The sequence below is a fragment of the Gaeumannomyces tritici genome (assembly GCF_000145635.1).
Source record: "Gaeumannomyces tritici R3-111a-1 unplaced genomic scaffold supercont2.6, whole genome shotgun sequence".
NCBI lineage: Eukaryota > Fungi > Ascomycota > Sordariomycetes > Magnaporthales > Magnaporthaceae > Gaeumannomyces > Gaeumannomyces tritici.
Genome location: NW_008804550.1, coordinates 1,958,482 through 1,973,722, shown reverse-complemented (window position 1 = coordinate 1,973,722; position 15,241 = coordinate 1,958,482). Strand labels below are relative to the sequence as shown.

Here is a 15,241-nt window from a genome sequence, read left to right as displayed (position 1 = left end):
GCTGTCGGCCTCGGAACCGCCGCGACCAAGCACGCCCAGGCAAAGGCGTCCTTCTCATAGGTCTATCCCCCGCCGCGCCGAAGCTGTGGCTCCGCTGTATGCTCTGCGGACACACCACGCCTTTTGATCCTGGGTAAATTATGACGGGATGGGCTCGGGACCTTTTGGTGCCCAATCTATGAAGGCCAATAACACAGCGTAGACTGGCCCTCCTCAGCCGCACCGTTCAGGGCCTCCTGTGTCCAGCCAGCAAAGCGCACCACGCCTGCTCTCATGTCCGTCCTCTTCTTGTTCTAATTTCTACCCCGCTTTCTTCCTCATTGTACCCTCCTTCTCTATGGCTTCCATCGCCTTTCTGTCACCAAAGAAGCAATCACCAAGTATTCTTTATCGGTCAAAACCCTGCGTTTTTCCTTGTTGGATCTGCCACCTTGCTTCATCAGGAGGTGCGAACAAAATTTGCCTATAATTCTCGACAGGACAGCCGCGCGAGTAGTCCCCAGTCCATCGCATTTCAAGATGTAGCCTCGCCCACCATGTCCGGTCTCGAAGCCCTAGGCCTGGTCTGCAACATTTTCGCCGTCGTCGACTTCTCCATCAAAACAGTCAAGTTTTGCAAGGCCGTCTACGAGGGAGCAGCTCTCGACGCGGATCGTCTCTCAGCTGTCTGCGACTCACTGGAAACCTCCACGCAAGACCTTCGTCAGAGCTACTATGCTGTAACAGAGGCCCGGACCAAGGCTGAGCAGGATATTCTCGACTTGTCGCAAAAATGTCAGGTCGCCGCCCGCGATCTTCAGGAGGAGGTCAAATTCCTCGTCGATGGCAAAGCAAAAGGCAGCTTGGTCAATACCGTTGTCGTTGCGATACGAAAGGGATGGCGGAAAATACGCATCCAGAGGCGGGAAAAGTCACTAGAGGAATTCAAGGCACTGCTGGAGACCCGGCTGCTGTTTCAAATATTGTCAGTGCTCTTTAGGTCATTACTGTCTAATCTCCTACATTTCCAGCAGCAGCTGACAATGATGACCGAACCGCGTAGCTCCAAGACCCAGGCCATAGCGCTCGCGAAGCAGCACGAATTTGCAACACTCGACCAGCAACTACAGCACTTCGTCACACAGTACGCTGACGGACATACCAGACTTGGCGATCTTGTCAAGGCCGGGACACAGACGGTGACAGCAGCCACCCAGGCCGAAGGGAAGCGGCTCGAGAAGGAGCTGAAGGAGCACACAACAGCCGAGGTCAATGCCGGTGTCGCCATGAACTCTGAACGCATGCACCAGATCCATCTTGATGCAGAGAAAGCTGCCCGTCTGCAGAAGCTTCTGGGAAGTTTCAAATTCCCGGCTCTCAACGAGCGGCGCAGCCATGTGTCCCTGTCTCTCGAAGGCACCTTTAACTGGATCTTAGACGACGACACGGAAGATGTACAGCCCTGGGACAACTTTCTCGATTGGCTCAAATCTGAAAGCAAGAAATACTGGATCCAAGGCAAACCGGGCGCTGGGAAAAGCACCCTGGTCAAATTTCTCCTCCACGATGCGCGCACACAACAAGCAGTCGACATATGGCGACCAAACACCCTGATGATATCCCACTTCTTTTGGAAACCAGGCTCCATACTGCAAAGAAACATCAAAGGGCTTCTCTGTTCGCTCATGCATCAGCTGGGCTCTGCCAGCAATGCGGTCCTCCAGTCCCTATTCGACGGGGACACAGCCTCGTCCCTGCAGAGCAAGGACTCGGCCGACGACTGGTCCGTGGAAGACCTCAAATCTACCCTGCATGAGACGCTGTCGCTGCTTCAGCGCCCGGTGTGCATCTTCATTGACGGCCTCGATGAGGTTTGCTCCGAGGATGGCTCCTGGCGTCTAATGAAGGTCATCGACGGCTTGGCAGCATTCCCACAGGTCAAAATCTGCTTAGCAAGCCGACCGGAATCGAGATTCAAGACACATCTGGACCAGCAACCACAGCTCAGGGTTCAGGACTTAACATGGAACGACATGGTGCGCTACGTGGACGACAAGCTCTCGCCGTTCGTCGAATTGGGAACTATACCTGATTCCCGCTCGTGGGAAACCGGCCACCTACGCTGGCGACTGGTAGAAAAGGCCGAGGGTGTTTTCCTCTGGCTTCACCTAGCAACCAATAGCATTATCAGGGGCCTGGAAAATGGCCAGACACTAGACGAAGTATCCATTCGCCTCAAAGATCTGTCTCCGAACTTGGCCGATCTCTATTCGGACCTCTGGAAACGACTCAACGATGATACTCCCTCCCACCGCCAGGAAGGCGCACACTATCTCAACATCATACTAGAGAACGGTCTTTTGGAGCCGAGTTTCAGACGGTATGCTGGTTCAATTCTAGCCTTGGGGGAGGTTGCAATTGCGGCATATCCAAGGAGTCACAGTCTTTGGAGCAATCTACGACATGCAATCTGTAGTTCATCAGAACATATCCCTCCAGATTTGGAATCTGAGACCCTGCAGAGTTGCCACCAGACTCAAAAGCATATCCTTCTTCGCTGTGCCGGACTGGCCGAGGTCGTTGATTACTATATAGACGATGACTTCGCAAACGGAATAGCCTTCCGCCGACAGGTCAAGTTTATACACCGGACAGCCTGGGACTTTTTGACCGACACGGAGGAGGGCTGGCATATCCGGAGTTACGACATGTCATCCCCGGAATCTCGGCACATCAATTATTTGTTTGCCTCCCTCGCTTCCAGATATCTCCAGCCGCGCATTGGTTACCCATACCACTTTGTGAGCGAACCTCACATCCAGGAAATCATTTCACAGCTGGGAAAGCTCACCGACCAGGCCGACCCTGAAATATCCTCTCTTCTCCAATTTTGTTGGACGCTTTACGACAAATCCAAGGCCTGTTCTTCCCCATCTATGGAATTCGGGAGAGCAGGTTGGGCAGGGTGGCGACTGCATTTTCTTGCCCTCGCGGCGCGATGGCCATGTTGCCGCGATTTTGTGCTTTGTTCTACCGTGAACAGCCCGGACCCGAAAACAACAGCCACACTTGTCCTCCAGGGCTTAGTTACACATCCCACAACGTCAAAGGCGGAACACCAGGATTGTATGGACTTCTTCATCCCTAAGTTACTCGGACTTGGAGCAGACGTGAGATTGAAGGGTACCTTCTACTCGAAGGCATACAGAGCTTTCGCCACACGAAGTGATTTTTCTACAACAGCTTTTTACATGTCGTCCTTCGCTTCCTTTCTGCAAAGGGCAGTTCATGATGGCTGCAGCAGATGGGCGCTCAATCACATTATGGCTTTCCACAAACATGGAGCCAACTTGGAAGAGCGGCTGGTAGTCTCTCTGAGTCTGCCAAGCAAATATAGCTTCGGCGGTTATATGCTATTGGAGGCCAACGCCTCCTTCATAGCCCTGTATCTTCTCCAGGTCACAGAAGCCGAGAAGGGAGACTCTATTTCGCCTGGAAGACGGGACGAAATCGAGCATCTCTTGACGAACCCATTCGGGCGGATCAGGTATTTCAGCATGATGAGAGAGTGTTATCGCCCTCGCGCGCAAGCCATCAGCGATTGGGATATCAGCAAGCGGGACATCAGTCGAGAATGTCAGCACCTTGATCCTCGGAAGTTAGACTTGAAGTGGTGGGCGTCTATTATGCCCGGCCCATTTGCAAACGATGGGGCTCTCGAGCTGGTGGAAGGCAACGTGCACGATGAGCTGGCCAGGGAAGGCACCTGCGGCGTCAGCTTTTTGCGCCCTGTGCGTAGCGAGCGTGGACGGTTGATCGGGGTGGAGCCATCGCTAATACAACCCTCGTGGGAAGACTGGGAGGACAGAGATCGGATGTGCCGGGAAGCCAAGGAATACGAGGCAAGAGAACGGATGCGCCAGGAAGCCGAGGAATACGGGGAAAGACTGCGACTGAAATTTGGGCTGACTGCCTGATGGCTGAGAGTCATGGAGGGTTGTTGCTCTTTTCCCGAGGGTTTTGCATCTCGACCATGAGGCTGAGCAGCATGGTGGTGAATGATCAGAAAATCAAGGTGTGGAGAGCAGAGATAGGATGGATCTATTCTTTATTATTCCTACCACTCCTGTTGATCACCCGGTAGCGCCAACGCTGCCTTCTTCATCGTCCCTTGTGAATCGCATTCTTATTTACTTCGCTGAGCTATTCTGAACAAATGATGTAACACCAATTTTGGCAACTGAACGGGGAATGGAAGAGCGTTGCATGGCAGGCAACTAAATGGGTGCTAAACATGGGAGGGTTTCCTGGATTGCACCGCTGTAAATCGCGTTAGTGCTTTGCCCTCCTTGCCCAGGTCGAGCTTGCCACCTCCAGTGGTCACAACAAGCCAAAAACCCAACCGCCCCTTTGCGCACCTACGACAGCACAAACTCATCGTCTTTTAACCCCTGCCCCACGGCCTGGCCGTGCATTATGCCGTGGATATATGCCTCCCCGATCAGCCGGTACGCGCCCTTGGCGGCATCGACCGGCCGTAGCACGAACGGGACCCTGGCGCCGTGCAGGAGGCAGACGCGGTCGCCCGCCCGCGCCGCCCTCGGCACGAGCCCCACGTAGCGCCTCTCGGTGCCGCAAAGGACGGCCCCGCCGAGCCGGTTCGAGAAGGCCGCGGCCGTGCACCAGTAGCTGAAGGCGGTGGCCTGCGCCACGGCATCCGCGGTCGGGCTGCTCTCCTCCTGCGGCCTGCCCCGCGGGCCGCCGACGCACAGTCCGCCGAGCACGGCGCTGCGCAGGCCCGCCGGCCACTCCGAGTCGGTGGTGGTGGTGGTGGTGCCCTTGGTCCCCTCCTCGGTCGCGGCGCCGCCGGTCCGGGCGACGACGTCGCGGCACGACTGCCGCCGGTCGGCGTGCTCAAAGTACGGACGCCGCGCGTCGCCGATGGGCAGCCGCAGTAGTAGGTCCTCGGCCGTCTCGCCCGTCGGGTAGCCCTCCGAGTAGTAGCTCAGGAGCTGCCGGAAGTCGCCCAGCAGCGCCGTGTCGTGAAGCATCAGGCCGTTGCCCGTGCGTATCGCTTGCGTCCGATGGACCGTGTCTATAAGGAAACCGCACACCCGCAGGCGTCCTGGAAAGGGCAGCAGCTCCACCGACGGCGGCACGCGGTGCCCGGCCTGGAACTCACCACCCGCCGCGGCCCACGTCGAGATGGTGGGCGGGAAGTCGCCGCTCGTCCAGCGCGGGATCCACGAGCAGAAGGGGTACGACTTGGTCGACCCGGCCCGGTACAGCAGCTCCAAGGCCTGCCCGTTGGCCACGAAGCCCTCGGCATAGCGCCGCACCACCTCTTCAAGCGACGAGTCGTAGTCCGGGTCGAACGCCTCGCTTTCCACGTCCCCGGCCAACCCCAGCATGGCAAAGAGCTTGTCGACCTCCCTGGTCGCGCGCGTGTGGGAAAACAGCTCTAGAAGCTCCAACAGTCCCGGCCCCGGTCCCCGGCCCATCTGCCTCCTGTGCCGCGCCAGCCCGAGCGCGTATGCCGGCCCGGCATGCCTCAACAGCCCGCCACCACCCAGCGACGCCTCGCACGCGACCAAGCCCTCAAAGAACTCCTCCCACCCGACCTCGGCCTTTGTCCCGCACATGAGGACCACCTCCCGTGCGAGGACCAGCTCCTGCACAACCCACGTCCGCGCGAACCACTGCCTTTTCAATAACGAAGACAAAGCCCCTAGGTCCGCAACCCGCTCCTTCGTTGCCGCGGCCTTGACCGCCTCCACCGCCCTCGCGCCCCCCTCGTACTCGGGCCCAAGCCACGCCACTACCCGCTCCGCGAGCCCAAACAAGTCCCGCATCGCGCGCACCTGCACAGCCTTCTCGCGCGGATCGGATTGGTTGATGCATATCGCATCTACCCAGAGAGGGGCGGACACGGCGCCCTTGCTGCGGAGGGCGCGCAGCGCCAGCGAGAGCGAGAGGGTGAGCTGGATGGTTTCACCCGACGGGATTTGCAGCGAGTGTTGCGCATCAGAGGCGTTGGAGATACCCCAGACGTAAGAGACTGCCCAGAAGGAGGGAGGGGCATGGGCGTCGAGGCGGATGTGCTGGATCGAGCCGGTCAAGGGGGCTGAGGGGTCCACGTTGGCGTCGAGGTGGAGGACACGGATTTCGCCGTGCTGAAGGTGTTTGTATTGGTAGGGGGCCGGCTGCGGTTGTTGGTCGTGGTCAGGAGATGGGGTGGCGGCTCGACTGGGGCCGTCGCCATCATCGTGACCTCGCGCGGCGAAGAGCACGGGGGGTGTCCCGTGAAAGCGGCCCTCGTACTTGCTGTGCGATTTGAGAGCGAGGGCGCCGTCAACCTTGATCTGCCAGGGGTCGGCGAACAGCGCTATGGTCGGCTGCGCCCGAAGATCGTAGACGAAGGCGAGCAGGTACATCTCCGAATGCGGCCTCTTATCGGTGCAGGAGGATAGAGTGAGGGCCTCGGCCTGGGGTTGATGTTGTTAGTTCTGGCAGCGGCTGGACAAGGCATTGTTCCCTACCTTGGTGACTTGGGCTGCCTCCAGCTCAAAAGACGCGCTGGCCGACCCCGTAGAAAACACGACTTGGATGTGGAACTTGGAACCGTCAGCGAGAGACTGGGCCCGGTGGTGCCCGTGGCGCTCCAGAAACTGCTTGAGCCGCCCGCTTGAGTCGTCCAGAGTAAAGGTCGAGACGCAAGTGTCCAGCGAGCCCCGGACCGGCTTGTGGCCCGCCCGGCCGCGCATGTGGCTCGTCCAATGCTTCTGTGGGGTGTAGTCCTCCGGGAACGTTCTTGCGAGAAAGTCACTGACCTGTTCAGGCTGTGAGCAGCTATTCGTCGGCCGCGTTGGTCAATAAGAGCCAAGGAAACTCACGTATAGCTCCGCCGTAAAGCGGCATTCCTCATCCTCATAGATACGCTCAAACGGCGCCATCGGTATCCTCACGGACTGCACACCGCTTCCGTAATAGTCCTTATTCCTCGGTAGGTTTGGGTTGTAAACCCTGTCCGACGAGACCCGGCCCGGATACGCCTTGGGGCTAGGAAGCGCCGCTGTCAGTCGTGCGTTTCGAGACTGTACGTCTCGGAGTAGCTTGTTGAGAAGTTGTAACATTTCCAAGGCATCCCTTCGCCCTTCACCCGTAGCGGTGGGGCTATTGCCGTCGCCGTGCGGGCCGGCCTTGGAACCAGTTAAAGCCGTCACGCCTTCCCGCCGACCTCCATCTTCGCGGCCGAAACGGCCCTCGGGCTGCGGCTGTACGGTCCACTGCGGCCTGCCATCATCGTCACCGTCGTCATCGTCATCGTCATCATCGTTATCGTCCGACACCGGCAGGCCCTCGCGCTGCGCGGCCCACTCCGGCTCGTCGTCATCGTCAACCGGCACCAACAGGCCCTCGCGCATCAGATCCTGCTCAAGCTCCTGGAGGTTTTCCGAAACCAGGATGTGGGAAAGCCAAGTCCCCAAATTGTCGGCGATTCCGCAGAGCGCCTTCAGCTCTTTGACGAGCTTGACCGAAGACTTGCCTATCACCACCTTCTCCTCAAGGTACACCTTGAGCACGTCTGCCTCCGTGTCGTCCAGCATGGCGTCGGCTCGCTCTGGTGTGCCCTTCCTCACCACACCCCACCGGTTGGTGAACTCCCAAACCACTGCAATCTTGCAGACCCGAAATACCTGTACGCCTGCCAGCTGCCTTTTAAGGCATGCCCTGCTGGGGTTTTCTTTGGGGATCAAGCTTGCGTGGTGGGGAACTTGTCAGCAGGGAGCAGGATCGCAAACATCTCCAAACGGACATGCATGATGGAAGCATACCATAAAATACACCTGACACGCTCCTGCATGTACTTTGTGTATTCGTCGTCGGACCTCGCCTTGCCTTTCGCGCCAGGCTCGATCTTACGGACGAGCTTGGACAGCTTGCGGTCCCCGCAGTCCAGGCTTACCAGCAAGATGTCGATTTTTTCAACATCTGGGCTGTCAAAGGCAAGCAGCGGCGCCCGTCCCTGGAAGCACTCGCGCAGATACGGCTTGTCGGCGATATAGCACTCGTTCGTCCGCTTCCACCCTAACGGCGGGCTGAGGTAGTCGAACCCATCGCGAGGCATCCCAGCCCAGACGGGCAGGATGGCACACTCGCGCAGGGCCTGGAGCTCGTTGCGTGGCGAGTCGGTCTTTCCGGCGAGCTTGCTAATGTGCCGGAGCAGCGCTCGGATGTAACGGAGCGAGTCTGATTTGCTAATGCGCTTGGCCTCCTCAATGGCGGCGGTGAGGGACGCCGTGGTGGTCATATTCAGCACCCTACAAAACAGCCACCACCGCTCGGGGTAGTGCTCCTTCAGCTGCGGCGTCTTCTTCAGCGCCTTGGGCGCCTCCCACAGACAGTCGTTGAGCGCGACCCACGCCGGTGAGTGGCTTGGGAGGAACACCAGGTTTTCTCGTCGAAATAGAGCCCTAGTGCGCGCATGTTAATATATACCTGTAATTACACCTTTCGGTCTTTGTCAGGAGTCAAAAAGAGCAACTCACTGCAGTGCCTTGATCATCTTGCCCTTCCGGGCGCTCATCTCGATCCTCTCGTAAACGATCGCCACCTCCTCCTGCGTCGGGTTACCTTGCCGTAGTTGCTGAAGCCGGCGAACAAAATCCTTGGGTCCGACCCGGACCACAACATCGAATAGCTCGAGCATGTCCCACGTAGGCGAGTCTAGCTCCGGAACCGAGAGGGCCGCGAATGCGCGCTCACCCAGCGAGCCCCCCATTGTGATAGTGCTCCTAGCATTCGCCACGCCTGCTGCTCCAACAGGCGGTTTGACCGGCCCAAACGCTGCCAGCACATCCTCGCGCGGGAGGCAGGTCTGGCCGAGTCTGGCCAAGCGCCCGTCCAGGAGCTGGACGGGCATGGACGCGATGGCTTCCCTGATGCACTCGTGGGGTTTGCCGCTGTCCTGCCCCAGCACCTCGTTCGCTGCCATGGGCAAGGTGTTTGGCGAAACGACCCAGCAACTGTAGTAGTCCCAGTTGTGGCGGAGCAGCTCCAGCATCTCGGCCGTGGCTAGGTTGTCCATGAGGAAGCGAAAGTCGGCGCTGAGCGAGAATTTGGCCGCTGTATCGCCCGGGTTAACCAACCGGGGGATCTCGGCCAGCTGCAGGTCCTGGACCAGAAAATCGCGATGGTCGGGCGTGGGGAAAGCTGCGTGATAGCTAGCGTGGAGAAAGGGGAATCGGCCGCGGTGGTGGCCCGCGATGCAGCTCATACTGGTGCACACGACCGAGTCGAGGTAAACGTGTGAGCTGCGCTGCCGCGTTGCGCCGTCCTCGAGAACAACCCAAAGATAGTCTTCGACCCCCCGGCGCAGCCAGCCGGCCTCATACAAGAACTTGGCGTGCGCTATTAGTATCTTCTGCTCAACGGCTTTTGGCGCGAAAGATTCCGAAGCGTGTGCCTGTACAATAAACCGGCACACCTGCTCCGTGTTTCCGTCGCGGGCGCCGAGTTTAAGAAGGAGCTTGCGCCGCGCGGGGTCTTCGGCCGCGTCCGAGTGCACGACCGAGTGACCGATTTTGTCAGGGATTTGGAGGCGCTGCTGTCCGGGGCCAGGCTTGAGTGGGAAAAGGACCGGGCCGTCATCCAAGGCCACGAAAGTGCCATCCCGCAGAGGCACAAAGCGGAGCCGTGTGATCGTCCCCTCGTGTTTGGCGGTAAGCTGGTCGAGGATGGTCGATAACCGCGAGTGCCATCTGTTTGGCATGGCGTAAAATTGGCGTGGATGATGCGAAATGAAGTGGCCCAGGGCTTCCAAGAAGTTCGCGCCCGACAGCGTTCTCACCCCAAGGTTACTGAGGCCATCCCAGGTCGCGTGAGAGTAGCTGGAAGACACATATCGGAATTGAGAAAAGTCGGGCGGGATCATGGGAGCCGGCGCAACACCATCGCCTGTGGGAATATCGGCCAGCTCGTGTGGGACAAGCCATAACTGGGACGCGGACTCCAACATGCCGCCAATCGACTCGATAATGGCGCTGCGGGAAAACTCTTCGAGAACCTTTGCATTGATCCCTTGGAAGAAACCGTGCCCCTCGTCGTGGATGGGGAACAGCGAAGGCCAACGGTACTGGAGACCCAAACGGTTAAGCTGGGCCACAAACCCAAGTAGGGCGGTCGGGAGCTGGGCACGCAGCGCCCTGTTCCACTCACTGCCCGAATCAATCTCTTTGCGATTGGCAATCAGCACAAAGTCGGCCTGCAGCACAAACTTGAAGCCGTAATCCCGGATGGGAAGGAACGAGTAGACATTGTGCGTCTGTGTGAGTGCAGCGCCATCCCGGGTGCCGTCGTACGGGATGGCGAGGACCATCTCCGACTGGGCCAGCCCCTTCCGCTTCTTCTCCGCTGGAAGGCCGGACACCGGGTGGTGGAACAGAATGTACGGCGATGACACATCCGGCTTTAGGACCCGGCAGGGAATTCCGGTGCTGCTGTCTGTCCGGTCTTCTCTCCGCAAAACGACCCGCGGCTCCCGCAACGCCTCAATCTCCACCTCCTTCACCCTGTTGAGGAACATCAGTAGTTTGGCGTCCAGCTTCATGATGTCCCCGGCAAGCTTCTGGCGGTCAATATACCGGCGCAGCTTGAGAAGGATCGAAGTACCTCCCCTGCGGCGGGCCTGGGCTGGGAAGCTGGCCCACTCCGGCGCTACTCTGCCGAGCGAAGCCTCTGGCGCCCCCGGCACAGCCTTGTCGGTAAACTTGAAAGAGTAAAAACCCGATTTCACATACACCTCGTCCGCAACCTTGAAGACGGCCTTGAACCCAATGCCCTTCTCGCCTATTCGCCTCTCGCCGGCCCTAGTCACCTCTGCCAGATTCTCCTGCTTGGAACTCCGGCCGACGCCACAGATGCCCTCGACGTCGGCACGGCGAAAGCCGATCTCGTTGGTGTCGAACATTAGTGTGTCGTCGTCCAAGTACGTGATCCAGAGCTTTGGAGTAACGGAACTCGAGTACGCGTTGTCGTCGGCGTTCTGGAATATCTCCAGCAGGAAGTCGGTCGAGTTTGGGTACAGTTCATTGGATATCCTGCCATGCCCCGATTTTTCATTCATTATTCTCTGTCTCATCACCACACTTCTTGGAAAGACATTAGCTTACACGTCGAGCGCGTTCTTGAAATCTTTGGCCATCCCGCCCTGGTAGCCCTTAATCTTCTCGTCTCGGATTTCTTGGATGTGGCAGCGAGCCTCGTCTTCGGTCCTCGGGAGCAGCCTTCCGTGTGATTCGCTGGGTGCTCCTGTAGGATACTCGGAGCCTTTAGAGGCCCCCCACGATGAGAAAACGTACATTTTGGGCCACAGTAAAGATGAGGGTAATGCTTGCGTGGGTTTTGGGTCATAGAAAGGGCTACAACATCAAAGCGGAATCGAGCCAAGCAAAACTCGGGCCTACAACGTTTAAATGCCTCGGTTCGAAAGTGATTCCGGGACGGGAGAGGGGCCCATCAAAAAAATGAAGTTCAAAAGCCTGCGGCTCTTTGGGGTTGGCAGCGTCCACTTAGTGAGCCGGGAATCGGTAGTCGAGTAGATTGGAAACTAGGGGCAGAGTGGATTGGGCGTCAGGGAGCCCTTCGGGCATCGACTAAGCTAACCACAATCATGTGGCCAGCTGGGCCGCAGCATCTGGCAACCAACTGAGCTGGCATAAGCAGCCCGGCCGACGCATCGCATATTACGACCTGGAAAATGTCGAGACCCATGCGCGCCACGCCACCGGCTAGCGAGTGAAGCCAGCGTACAGCTTCTTTGCAATCCCCGACTGCGGCGGGGCACTCATGTTCCCTGCTAGGCGGCAGCCGACGGCGAAAGAGACACGGTAGACGCCTGTTTTCGTGGCCGTTAGTATCTACTATTGAAAGGGGGACAAAGGCCAAAGGGAAGCGTGGCTCACCCTGACTGCCTACCTACCTAGGTACCTAACTCGGATCAGCCACTCCTAGTCACTCTCGACGCTCCCGAAAGTAAAGCCATCGCCGTTTAAGCATATGGAGAGGGCCAGCCTGCAATTGGGGGACTTCCTGTGGGTATGTTTGTATGTGTCAGTCTTTTTGTATGGCTTGCCTAACAAATGTGACAAACAACCATCTATATGCCTTCATTGCAACTTCGGACCTTTACCCCGCACGTGCCTGCGCACGAGACCGCCCGCCCACCTCACCAATTCTGCCAGGCGGTCAGCTGTCAACGCGTTCTAGGTTGCCTGAGCTCAGCTCCGCTGGAGCTTCCGCCTTGTCTAGAGCTGTGTTTGACTGCAAGCCGCAGCCTCCCGATTGCACTTGGGCACAGAAACTCGCATCCTCCACGTCCAGCAACGAAACGCCGATAATTCCTTTGCTTCGCCAAACACCAACCGAACTACCCACGCACCCACACCGTGACAGCTACCATGGAGTTCGGCAATTCGGGAATGTTGAATGAAGGTGGGCACCCACGCTGGGCGGGCAGCTCCGACCGAACCTGGAGCGCATCCGCTGACGGAGGACACAGATGGCATCCATCTCGACATGGACCGCCTGAAGAAGGGCGAAGTCAAGTGAGTACGCTCTCATCCTCCGATCAGGGATGAGCCATAGTGTCCCCTTGCGCCCAGCATGCTAACAGGTACTCGCAGCCTCGGTACTTCGATGTAAGCCGGCCCCGCCCCATGCGTCCCGCGCTGCGCATACCCCGGAGCCCGACCTCTGACATCATGACAGCATGGCAGTCACCTTCAAGGACGGCGTGATTCTAGGTACGTCAACTCTTAGGCCTTTATTATTGTGGCCCACACCCCAGATTTCATCCTGCGCAAACCGCTAACTCTAGACTACTTGTGGCAACATAGGAGCCGACTCACGGACGACGACGGGCGCCTACATTGCGAATCGAGTGACGGATAAGCTTACCAGAGTCCACGACACCATCTGGTGCTGTCGTTCCGGGTCCGCGGCGGACACGCAGGCGGTCGCCGACATCGTCCAGTACCAGCTCGGCCTCTTCCACATGATGAACGGCAAACCCCCCACGACCCAGACTGCCGCCGCCATCTTTCAGGAAATGTGCTATTCTAACAAGGACCGCTTGTCGTAAGTACCTACTCCTCGTTCCGTCCTGTTTGGCAGTTCGCCTCAGGCCCCGAGATGCTCCACAGAGTCTAACAACAGACCGCTGTGGACTACAGGGCCGGACTCATCATTGCCGGCTGGGATGAGAGGCATGGGGGACAAGTCTACTCGATCCCGCTCGGCGGATCGCTGCACAAGCAGGCTTACGCAATCGGCGGCTCCGGATCGACGTACATCTACGGTTACTGCGATGCGAACTGGCGCGAGGGTATGGAGGAAAAGGAGGCTGTGGCGTTCGTCAAGGGCGCCCTAGGCGAGGCTATTAAGTGGGACGGCAGCTCTGGTGGTGTTATCCGCATGGTCGTCTTGACGGCCCAGGGCGCCGACAGGCACCTCTACCTGCCCGACGAGAACTACCAGGTGAACCGTCAATAGGGCGGTGGTTCGCAAGGAAGGGAAGGCAATGGTTGGGAGAGCTCCGAGGGCGCGACAGGCGGGCCGTTGGCGGAATCGAGCAAGATTCTCGTCGATCGGACCGTCTCTCGACAGGCTGGCATATAGCATGCCTTGGTCTAGACGGCACTTTAGACATTATGCTAGGCAGCAACGGCAGGCCCTGACCGCAGTACATTAGGGGAACTGGTTGCTTCAGCCCCGAAGCAAGGCGCGCGGCGATGAAAGAGGCGACAGACCAGCGACAGGGAGGACCGCTGTAACGTTATGACTTTCCGACATGGTGAACCTCCTTGTCTCTCCGGCGCGGCCCGATAGAGTGAAGACCATGGAGATACATCGGCATCTCCTACTGCATCAATACTAGAATTTCCCCCATGTACGGCAGAGACAGCGCAGTTATCGTGATGTAATGTGCCTGCCCGCGCCCCCAACATTGTGTCGCGGAAAGTCGCGCGTCGGGTTCGCCGCGCAGCCTTGCGCCCGCCCGCCTCCCCGCGTGACGGGGGTTGCCTACAAGGATGGCGGCGCATGTCCATGGAGGGGTGCTCAGCGAAAGACGCAGCCCCGTCCTCGGAGGAGGGGTGCCACGCCCCCACCCTCTGATCGGGCTGGCTAGGGGGCCAGGACTAGGCGGTCAGCCCATTCGGGGCTAGCATGACGCAAGTCGAGGAGAGGGAGGGTGGGAGGATCACCCTGGACGAAAAGAAGGGCGGGAAAAGAACAAAAGGGAAAGAATGATGTGAGTGCCCGTGTATCCCAAATGTCGCCATCGTTTATTTTCTTATGACAAGAAGTGCAGCACGCGCGCCCTGTCCTTTTTTTTCATGTGTACTTTCCCCTTGTGGAACAAAAAGGGCCCGTCGTTGCATCGCCACACATTGATGGCCACCCACCACCCGGTTTTGAGCCTTGCTTGGGTGGGCAGCCCCGGCAGCCCGGATGAGAGCACGGGAGGACCCCTAAAATTTCCCTGAAGCACTGCGTGCCTCGCCCGACTTCTCACGCGACCCGGCGTCAAGGGGGGAGAGGAGTGACAGCTCCAGTTTGTGTGTGCCTCCAAGGGGTAGTCTGTTGCGCCAGAGGCTCATAGTCACCTGTTTCTAGGTGTAGGCACTTGGTTCGCACAACGACTTGGAGCTGTTTGTTTTCCCATCAAAAAAAGGTGGCCAGCCTCGAAGTGGGTGTGTGTGTGTGTGTGACCCGTGGCGCTATTTTAGTAGCTGTTCCGTGGACCGGCCAGCCAGCGCAGGGGGCGTTGGCCAACGGAACGTCCCCGCAAAAAAAGTCCAACATTGGACTGGCCCGTCCTGGTTTTGGGTGAGGGAATAACCGGGCAAGGGGGCGAGACATGTGCGCAGGTTAAGCATTGGGATTGGCTGATTTTACTCTCCTGGAGGGAACTCGTCATCTCTCCTTTTTTTTTCTTTTTCAGCGAAGCCACAGCACCGTCGGAGCCGAGCTTGCGAGGCGGAAGCGGTGTTGTGGCGTAGCTGTTCTTTAAATGAGGGAATCTGACAAAATGCTGACAAAGGTTTCTCCTATTTGGGACACAGTCCGTACCTTAAATGGCTGTCGACCAGTCCCCGCGCGAGGATCCAACCGTCCTGGCTTACGATTGGTTAACTTTAATTGCTAGACAGTGCGGCGTGTTGAGGGGAGGGGGGAGGGGGGGGGGGGGGGGGGGGTTAGG

The 15,241-nt window shown here is 58.3% G+C and overlaps 3 protein-coding genes across 4 annotated transcripts; 2 read left to right on the top strand and 1 right to left on the bottom strand.

The window, feature by feature from the left end:
* Nucleotides 1–248: 248 nt before the first annotated feature.
* On the top strand, nucleotides 249–4,297 carry GGTG_11044 (the record flags this gene model as incomplete). 2 transcript variants are annotated; one of them, XM_009228924.1, is made up of 3 exons in its annotated part: nucleotides 537–2,780; nucleotides 3,023–3,105; nucleotides 3,377–3,956. In XM_009228924.1, 3 exons carry the CDS (start codon nucleotides 537–539, stop codon nucleotides 3,954–3,956), a joined length of 2,907 nt encoding a protein of 968 aa, XP_009227188.1. The 2 variants fall into 2 exon arrangements, with proteins under 2 accessions (XP_009227187.1, XP_009227188.1); XM_009228923.1 differs by having other exon boundaries at nucleotides 249–964; nucleotides 1,043–4,297.
* GGTG_11043 (hypothetical protein) lies at nucleotides 4,225–12,167 on the bottom strand. The gene is made up of 7 exons (XM_009228922.1): nucleotides 11,960–12,167; nucleotides 11,151–11,875; nucleotides 8,529–11,078; nucleotides 7,815–8,453; nucleotides 6,873–7,737; nucleotides 6,519–6,809; nucleotides 4,225–6,464 (listed from the first exon to the last, which is right to left on the bottom strand). The coding sequence occupies exons 2-7, from the start codon at nucleotides 11,339–11,341 to the stop codon at nucleotides 4,398–4,400; spliced, it is 6,603 nt and encodes a 2,200-aa protein (XP_009227186.1). The 5' UTR covers nucleotides 11,342–11,875; nucleotides 11,960–12,167; the 3' UTR covers nucleotides 4,225–4,397.
* Nucleotides 12,168–12,246: 79 nt separating this feature from the next.
* GGTG_11042 (proteasome component PRE3) lies at nucleotides 12,247–13,977 on the top strand. The gene is made up of 6 exons (XM_009228921.1): nucleotides 12,247–12,471; nucleotides 12,539–12,584; nucleotides 12,663–12,677; nucleotides 12,748–12,782; nucleotides 12,876–13,116; nucleotides 13,212–13,977. Exons 1-6 carry the CDS (start codon nucleotides 12,438–12,440, stop codon nucleotides 13,528–13,530), a joined length of 690 nt encoding a protein of 229 aa, XP_009227185.1. The 5' UTR covers nucleotides 12,247–12,437; the 3' UTR covers nucleotides 13,531–13,977.
* Nucleotides 13,978–15,241: the final 1,264 nt, after the last annotated feature.

Coding starts and splice junctions, on each gene's coding strand:
- GGTG_11043 (XM_009228922.1), bottom strand. CDS start 11,341: ATGTACGTTTTCTCATCGTGGGGGGCCTCTAAAGGCTCCGAGTATCCT. Junction 7,738..7,814: donor CGTGTCAGGTGTATTTTATG/GTATGCTTCCAT, acceptor CCACCACGCAAG/CTTGATCCCCAAAGAAAACC. Junction 6,465..6,518: donor AGGCAGCCCAAGTCACCAAG/GTAGGGAACAAT, acceptor CATCAACCCCAG/GCCGAGGCCCTCACTCTATC.
- GGTG_11042 (XM_009228921.1), top strand. CDS start 12,438: ATGGAGTTCGGCAATTCGGGAATGTTGAATGAAG. Junction 12,472..12,538: donor TTCGGGAATGTTGAATGAAG/GTGGGCACCCAC, acceptor CGGAGGACACAG/ATGGCATCCATCTCGACATG. Junction 13,117..13,211: donor TCTAACAAGGACCGCTTGTC/GTAAGTACCTAC, acceptor TGTGGACTACAG/GGCCGGACTCATCATTGCCG.